Here is a 9,399-nt window from a genome sequence, read left to right as displayed (position 1 = left end):
GCACAGAGTTATGTTAACAACGAGTCAAAAATAACACTAATATACTAACTTTTTATTAAATTACTTGTAAGAATGAGATTACATTGTGAAATGTCCACGATGTACCACGGATCTACTATATTCAACTAGAATCAGATTCTCAAGAAGAAATTTGAAAACGAAATCGACATGAGCGAGAAAGATAACAGTACTGCCATATCGACCTAATGACCTTTCACCCATGTCTTAAAATATTATAAATAATGTATGCAAACTATACGATTGTTAAGCTGTTTAGTACTTTAACACTGAAACGTAAACCCGCACAAAATATAAAAGAAATAAAAATGAATACATCTCAGCAAATTAATATTGCCCTACTAGATTCATAGAAAAACAATATTTTCTAATGTACAAATTAAAACAATTATATTTTCTAACACATGTCATTGTTACGACTGTATAGTTTTTAATGTAGACCTTTCAGGCACTGCAGATCTGAAATTATATCACATGTGTCTCAGATTGAACATTATGTTTCAATTATGTTATAGAGTTATTCAATTGTTGGTAACAGTGTAGTACTATGATCCGTGGTACATCGTGGCCATTCCAGGATGTAAACTCGTGCTTACAATTAAATAAATTCACCATTAGTGTATTAGGCCCATTTAATATGATATTTCAATCGCGTGCATGCGACGCAAAACTTAATATATTGCCAAGTATTTTAATTTAATTATATCCACGAGATAGCAAATTCAGTATTTGTTGCAATATTTTTAATTCACTGTCAGTATCGGTCTGTTTAAATTTCCGTGAATTAACATTATGGCATTTTAATGTCTGTAAAATAACAGCCAAATAAATACGTGGAATCATTAATTACTAAGGACCTCGCGTAGAATTGGAAATTACTCCAAATAAACAAATGTATGCAAAATAACCGATTGTTAAGCTGTTTAGTACTTTAACACTGAAACGTAAACCCGCACAAAATATAAAAGAAATAAAAATGAATACATCTCAGCAAATTAATGTTGCCCTACTAGATTCATAGAAAAACAATATTTTCTAATGTACAAATTAAAACAATTATATTTTCTGACATATTGCATTGTTACGTCTGTTTAGTTTTTAATGTAGACCTGTCAGGAACTGCAGATTGAACATTATGTTTCAATCATGTTATAGTGTTATTCAATTGTTGGTAACAGCAACCAAAACAATAAATCTAATAATTTATATCACGATGCTGGGAAACGTTTTGTGCAAAGTATGGAAAACATCGCAGGCTTCAAAGCAAAACACATTTTCTTTTTCCTAGTTATTTATCTTTAAGCAGATTAGTACTTCAACACTGACACTTAACCCGCTCAAATAAATAAAAATGAATACACCCCAGCAAAATAATGTTTTCCTACTAGATTCATGGAAAAATAATATTTTCTAATATACAAATTAAGACAATCATATTTCCTGAAACTTTTCATTGTTACGTATGTATAGTAATCGGATATATTTCCAACTTAATTAATGTAAATCAATATTATTCGTAGTTTGAACATTTTGTTTCACAATGGATACGATATGAATAATTTTGATTTTGAAATAATATAACTATTATAAATGGAGTTAATGTGTAGAAATATAAGTTAATGGTGTGGGTAACACAAATCGAAGCGTAGTCAAATAAAACACTTCTATATATCCGATGGCGTAGTTAGACATGTTTCTGCTTGGCAAGGTGCGACAATATAACCCTGTACACCTGTATGAAGTCGAGGTGTTCTACCAAGTTTGTATCAGTGTATTAATTTTTTCATTTCATTTGAAAATAATGTATTTTTTTCTTTTCCTGACCTTAAATTTAGTACATGGATTCTGATTGTCAGTTTAACAAAATAAAAAAAAAAACACGTGAAGATGTGGTTCAACTCAAAAAACTTAACTGTTAGGAATAGCTTAATATTTCCTGAATAGAGAAAATTGATTGTGTACTGTACATTATTTTCGATCAAATAACGTGACGAAACTTGAATAGTTGACGTTTAAAGTCAGTCTTTCATGTCAGATCTTTAAATATCCGTCCTTTCAAATCACATGTTGATTTGTTGATTTATTTCTTATCTCATCTTGTTTTGAGAAAGCTAAGAAAGAAAGCCTTTTTAAGGCAAAACAAAATAACTAACACTGAAGAAGTATTACGCATGTTACAAAATGCCCAACCCTAGTATGACTCAAGAGAAACAAATATAAATGGAATGCACATATAAGTTACAAGTGAAAACAAATCAATAACCTAGTCCTTCATAGCGTTACCTCTGACATCAAGCTAGAGAGTTCAAAAGTAGATCAATATCTTGCATACATTTTTAACATAGATTTTCCGGAAACAGTATGTGGGTGCGATATATAGGAATTAAAAACTACGTCAGAAATATGTAAATTATTCTTGGCCAATTCAACCGCATATAAACATAGCGTGCTCTCAGGTTCAATTCATTCTGACACGACTGACTGTGTTTACATTGTCTGAAGTATCTACGTGAGTATCATGAACTTTATGCTATGAATTGTTTGCAGCATATCTGTCTATAGCATCTCTTATGCATGCAAGTATTGATTATTCAAAATTCTTTCTTTGTATATACGCCTTTCATTTTTGTTGGTTTATTGGGACTGCTAATATTGGCCATATAGAATCCGTTCTTGTGTTTCTAAATTTTGTTTTTTGCTTTCTTATTTCGGTTGAGATTTAAAGAATGAAATTTGTACATGTTTTATCCCAATTCTGACTATACAATGTACTTAGATAAAATGCAATCATAACGTCACTATTTAAAAGTACCTATATGTTAGCTAATTGAAAACATGTTTTGCAATTAAAAACTGCGAATAGCACTGATTGCATGGTATCTGTTTATTGACACTCGCGCATATTTCCAACTTTCTTTGATAGCCTATTTATATTCGGTTGTAAGTAAAATGTAGTATTTACATGTAGTCTATACAGCGACGTAACTCCGATGGTAAACACGTCGTAGTGTACAATATGTAGTGTATAATATATAAGGTTTTGTATTTATACGGCGATTTCCAAATGCATCTAAAATACGATAACAATTTTATAGACTGTTTTTAGGTGATATATATGTACCTTCCTCCCATTTGGATTGAAATCATGGTGTAATAACTATTCAACTAATATAACACATCGCGAATACTATTCACATTTAGCTGTCTTTATTTGCTGTGATGACACGTAATGTAACATAGTTCAGGTATCAAAATGACTATGAACGTTTGTTGGGTAGAAATATTTAAGATCAATACAGGCTAGTACTGTTTTAGTGTTTGTCCCAGTTGTTTTTATTAATTTAGATGTTGACCAACATGATTTATGTACACGCATATTAATGTTGATGTCTCACTCAATTGTACTATGTAACATACTTTGGTGTATAATTACTTAGTGAATATTGTAGCTACATATTAGACAAGAGAATGATTGAAATTTGTGTTTTGTACTATATAAATATTATCTTTTTATAATTATTATTTAACCTAGCTAAGTGAAATCAGAAAGCTAAGAATTATGGAAAACACAATAACTTATGACTGATAATGAGACAATCAATTTATATACAAATTATTATTTTTAGCAATCAAGGAATATGTTTATTATTTAGTGGTTTTACTCTGTCATTAGTAACGGTTTTAATATTTGATTCAACAGACTTGGTTACCGTTCTGAAGAATTGGTTACTATGCTTCATATTCAATCAATATGTATATTTGTTATGGTGGCGATGTTTGTACATGGCACCAACACAGTAAGTGATAATTAACATACTGATATCAATCAAACTCATTTGTCTCAGCATTTTGAGATATCGGATCGAGAATTTTAATATTGTTTATACTTCAACAGGCAGCTTCTTCGGAACCACCCGAAGAAACGGAAAGTCCTGATACTATTGAGTCTGATATAAAGTTAACTGATGAGCAACTAGCTGAAATTGAATCAATAATAGCCGATGAAGCAAGTGGGGTCGGTGCAAGAAAAGCTATAACTAGCCTTTCAAAGCGTTGGAATAATGCTATTGTGCCATATGTGATATCATCAACAAGTAAGTATATGTCTGTTTGATAGTTTGTGCTTTCATGTATCAAGTTTTCAGTACACAACATGTATCTATAATATTACAGGTCAATCTGATTCTACCGTAATAAGAAAAGCGATGACCTACTGGGAAAGCAACACTTGTATTAGATTCCCACCGTATAATTCGGGCGCAGGGCATTCTGATAGGATTAACTTTAAAAAAGATTATGGGTAAGGTTACTAACAATTTTAAACACTGAATTAGTAACAGTCTTTGAGCATATTAGTTAACGTATGTACCGTTACCGTAGCTGGCGTTGTTGTGTGAAGGTTTATATTATTAATGATACATTTCTGTATGTGTTACCTTTATAGATGCTGGTCTTACGTTGGTCGCACTGGTAATGGTGCTCAAGATATTTCTATCGGATATGGTTGTGAATATGTGAGTTACGTTTGTATTTAAGTGTTTTTTTCTTGTATACTTTTGGTGTATTTTTGGTTTATGAAATAAATATGTGCGTGTTATCAATTAAATAATAATTAAATTATAATTATGATGAATAGTCATTGTTACGTCAACACTGACATAGAAATGCGACTGTTGAATTGACCATAACGTCGTTAAGAGATATTTACGTAGTAAAATAGTACAAAATACTACACATTGATTTATCTTGATAATATTTAAATCAAATTAAATTATTATATTATAAAACTCGATTAGTAAGAATTTTTGATCATTCACATCTGGTAGTATGAGATTTCACATTCTGCGTAATCCGATTTCTGATAGCTCATAGTCTCTACAACACAGAGGCATGGAGACCAAATTTTGCAGCATTGAACATTTGAGCATCTCAACACAGATACACGTGTCAGATATATAAATATTCAAAATATTCGATGGCCCAAATTATAATGAACATGACATATAATCCTCAATTTTGCTAAAGCATTTTGAATCAGTGGCGATCTATAATGTTGTGCCATGCTGTATTGTGACGATCTTGATTAATATATATTAGTTTGTCTGAATTTAGAACCAATTTTTCAAACAAAACCACAGCAAAGCAATGCATACATAATACAAGGGTGTCAGGAAAATAATATAATGCAATATATTTTCAAGTCACACCACATTCATCAATTAACTTTTACATACTAGTAATTGATTATACAGATACTGACATTTGTTATGTGCCCACTCACTTCTTTTGTATGTTGTTGCGTTAAACAGAGGGGAACTATTGCTCACGAAATTGGTCATGCAATAGGATTCTGGCATGAACAAAGTCGCACGGACCGAGATGATTACGTTACAGTTCACTGGAACAACATCAAGTCGGGTAAAAGTCACAATTTCAACAAATATACCTCTGTGAATGTTAATATGTACAACGTGCCATACGACATTGGATCGATTATGCATTATGGTGCTAAGGTAGGACTATATTGTAAATATTACAGCATTAACTGTATTCACCATATGTGATCACTCATAATACGACCGGTTCTATGCAATATATCTTTACATTGGAAGCTTGTATAATAATTAACCCACCGAGTTCTAAAGTCAACTTTTGTCACCATTCTCAAATGTCAAACCTACATACTCTTTAAGTTTCCAAACTTATGCTCATTCTGCCCGCAATTGTCAATTAAATATAACCTATTATGCTGAGAGAATAATTACGATTTTCAAAGGGGTATCGTGCAGTTACAATCTAAATAACCCCTTTATACATGCAATATGTGATATTTACAAGTCAAAATAAATTCAGTATTTCAGCAATAATGGACAGAATACAATAACAGCGAAAAACCCAGCTGACCAAGACAAAATGGGCGAGCGTGATTATTTGAGTAACGCTGATATTTTTTTAGCCAATATAATTTATGAATGCCCAGGTATGTATGTATGGATTTTTTATTTTTTTATTCTATTAATCAATACAGTTGTGTTTTTTTAGTTTCTGGTGATACCCAGTTATTATTCAGTTTTTTCACTGTTGTTTTAGCTATTCGAGCTCATTTTGTATCAATGTATTACGTTATAAAATTGTTGTTGATGACACATTTTTTCAGCTCTGCCAAAAGTAAGCACAGAATCAGTGTATCCAGCGGCTAATCAATGTAAATCTCCATATAAAGTTAATAATCAAGCTAGTCGGAATCGAGCAAAATATGCGATGAAACTGAATGGGGAATATAGAAACTTCTGGGTTGATGGCAAGATTTCAGGCAGAACAATTACATTCAGTGATGGTTCAACAATGTCCGTAGATTCGTCTTTGTTTCACAGTAATGAACCAAATGGAAGTGGGCAATGTCTCCATTTGTGGTGAGTTCAAAATATAAGGCCTGTTCTCATTATTACATTTTATTCCGTATTTGCTTTGTATGTTGAAACACAGTTTGATGTTTATTTAAACACTGTCAGAACGACGATATACATTGCAGAGTAATTATATTCATCATAAAATAGCTATCTGAACAACTTGTCATGTAGTACGAAGGTCGTGCGTGAGTTTATAGGTGAGTAAATCATTTTAAGCACAAATTGCCTTTAAAAATCATATTTACAGGTGGTACAACAATGACTGGAAATTGGATGATACGACGTGCGACTACAATCAGAAGTATCTATGTGCAGGTACAATGATCGTTATAAGCATATATGTATTATATATATATATATATATATATATATATATATATATATATATATATATATATATATATATATATATATATATATATATATATATATATATATATATATATATATATATATATATGTATTATAGTTTTCCGCAAAATGTTTACCCAAGGTCAATGAATACTCAAGTTCTACTTTTACATTTATACGGCAACACATTCACGTGTTCTGAAAATATTCCATGTATAAGTGATGTCTTATTAATAATGTTGTAATTGTCGTATATTCAACAGATTTACCGCGTCCTAGTTCCATAACAGCGCTTCCGACTAAACCTCAGTGTGATTTTGGATCTCTATTCCAAGTTGCTGACAAGAATGATTTAGAACGTGCACAGCTCGTAATTCAAACAAATGGAGAGAATAGAAATTTCTGGGTGGATGGGCGCATATCAGGCAATACCATTACCTTTACTGGTGGTTCAACAATATCGGTTAATTCAGAATTGTTTCAACCAAATGAGCCCAATGGAAGTGGTCCCTGTCTCCATTTGTGGTGAGTGCATGTAATATATACTATGTATTAGTGTGTTTTTCTTATTGTTGATAGTGTACTATGGGAAACACAGAAAGGTTAATTACATGTTTTAGCACAATTTTAAAATAAGAAGTTCCTCAAAAATAAAATATTGTCATTATATTCACATTTGCTACATTTTAGGATAAAATAAAATTTGATTGACAAAATGGTGTTAAAATAGTATTTTTTGTAAAACATACAATTGTATCTTATCTCGCAATATTTTAAAATTAAGCCAGGTGACATATCGTGCAAAATGATATTTGTTATCTCACAACGTATCTATTATATCAATAATTTCATTGGATTTGAAAAAAAATCTCCTCATAAGTATAAACACATTTTGACACAATTGCGTTTTACCTTCAGTTGCAAATTTATTAGCTTCGCGCTTACAAATGCAAACAATTTCATCGGATTAAAAAATCACTTCTGTCCTTATATACAGGTATTATAACAATACATGGAAATTAGACGACACTACATGCGACTATGCTCAAAAGTATTTATGTTCTGCTTAAGCGGTAAGTATCATACAAACTGAATAATTATAAATAGTTATAAATAATTATATGTGAAAGTCTTAATAAATCTTCTCTTTACTCGCGCCCACATTTGTTGTAAAATTAACTAAAATTCTTGAAATTGATTGTATAATGTATTTCCGGCTAGGCATCATGTTAAATGAATATTTTTAACTGTAGAGCTACCAGCCATCATTGGGGCGCCACTATATCTGGCATCTGAATAGTTTCCTCGGACATATAGAATGTATAGTGGAAAATAAAAAAAAAGTACATGAAACAATTGAGCATAATGATAATGACATCTTCGAGATAGACACTGTTTTACTTTTGATTAATTGTAGTCTAATTAATTGTATTGCTGTAATTTTTTTAATGCAGTTTGAAAAAAAATAATATTCTTATTTGATACTGAAAGTAGATAATTATATATTATATAACTAAAATATAACTATATTGGATGCATAATGACCTGATATTGAAGCAAACATCCGATTTGTTGTTCTATGAACCAATACAATAATTTTTTAAGTTGTGAACAATTTGTTTTGGTAGGTAAACTGAAAATCACTTTTTATTTCATTTTCATGTCTTCAACGCAACCTTTTTGTGTATGGTAAACACGGCATGATTTATTGTTCAAATTACATCTTTAAATCAAAGTCTTAATTATTAATTCTCTTATTGCAGGAAATCGCCGAGTCAAACATGAAGTGTATCTCATTCATGAAATCACTCCGCAAATTATATTACTGCAATCGCATGCCTCGTAAATAAATCGTACGTGTAGTTTAGTTTCATTCCTAATGTTATTTTAGTTTATTATTAGTGTAATTGCATGCTATAAAACTTGTTGAATTGCTGGAAAATAAATTATCTAAAGCATAAATATTGAGTCTTTTATCGTGATAGTACCACAGTATTAAAGACCTACAGTCTGTTATGAGTTGAATTATGTTGACACATAATTAATGCTTCTCATGTGACCCACAAGAATGCGTTGCGACAAATGTGACACTTAAAATAAACTTGCTAAATGTCATAGTATTCTAAATATCAAGACTGAGCTGTGGGATTAAGCAAATTTGTTGTCTTCATTGTTTTTTATGAAAAAATAGGATGCCAATAATTAAACGTCGATAAGTAAACTCCGACAACATCAGAATCCACAGGCAACTTTACGATTGCGAAAAAAAAAATGGTACAACATAGCCAATTCAGGGAGAGATTCGTCAACCAAGAGGTGGCGAGCGTATCCTGCTCTGTTGCAGCACCCGCCACACACCGATACTGCAATATGAATCACAAAACCGATCGTTGACAATTGTTTTACAAGTAGGACGTAGTGTGCAGGAAACACACACTGCACTTACACTAGGAAGATATCATGTAAACCACTTGATTACTAGTCAGAGAACATTTCCAGCTTTAAAATTCCTCGCTCTCCTTATAAAATTGCTTACAGTTCTACTAATTACTTAGGGGTACGTTATATATTATCCACCAATAACTATAAGCCATTGAATGATCACACAGTTTCTCACCTC

General features: G+C 31.3%; 1 protein-coding gene across 1 annotated transcript; it reads left to right on the top strand.

Moving 5' to 3' along the window:
• Positions 1-2,473: 2,473 nt before the first annotated feature.
• Positions 2,474-8,741, top strand: LOC100375470 (meprin A subunit beta-like). Its single transcript, XM_085490487.1, has 12 exons — positions 2,474-2,527; positions 3,719-3,815; positions 3,914-4,112; positions 4,192-4,318; positions 4,463-4,532; positions 5,328-5,531; positions 5,872-5,998; positions 6,176-6,431; positions 6,676-6,743; positions 7,043-7,304; positions 7,777-7,852; positions 8,543-8,741. The coding sequence occupies exons 2-11, from the start codon at positions 3,750-3,752 to the stop codon at positions 7,847-7,849; spliced, it is 1,452 nt and encodes a 483-aa protein (XP_085346613.1). The 5' UTR covers positions 2,474-2,527; positions 3,719-3,749; the 3' UTR covers positions 7,850-7,852; positions 8,543-8,741.
• Positions 8,742-9,399: the final 658 nt, after the last annotated feature.

Source organism: Saccoglossus kowalevskii, chromosome 15 (assembly GCF_978046115.1).
Source record: "Saccoglossus kowalevskii chromosome 15, keSacKowa6.1, whole genome shotgun sequence".
In the NCBI taxonomy this organism is placed as follows: domain Eukaryota; kingdom Metazoa; phylum Hemichordata; class Enteropneusta; family Harrimaniidae; genus Saccoglossus; species Saccoglossus kowalevskii.
Note: the sequence above shows the minus strand (reverse complement) of the source record. Positions and strands in the feature narration are given on the sequence as shown.

What these genes read in the sequence shown, in the direction of transcription:
- LOC100375470 (XM_085490487.1), top strand. Translation starts at nt 3,750, where the DNA reads ATGCTTCATATTCAATCAATATGTATATTTGTTATGGTGGCGATGTTT. An exon ending in TTGTACATGGCACCAACACA is followed by an intron (nt 3,816 to 3,913) that starts GTAAGTGATAAT and finishes ATACTTCAACAG; the next exon opens with GCAGCTTCTTCGGAACCACC. An exon ending in TCAGAAGTATCTATGTGCAG is followed by an intron (nt 6,744 to 7,042) that starts GTACAATGATCG and finishes TATATTCAACAG; the next exon opens with ATTTACCGCGTCCTAGTTCC.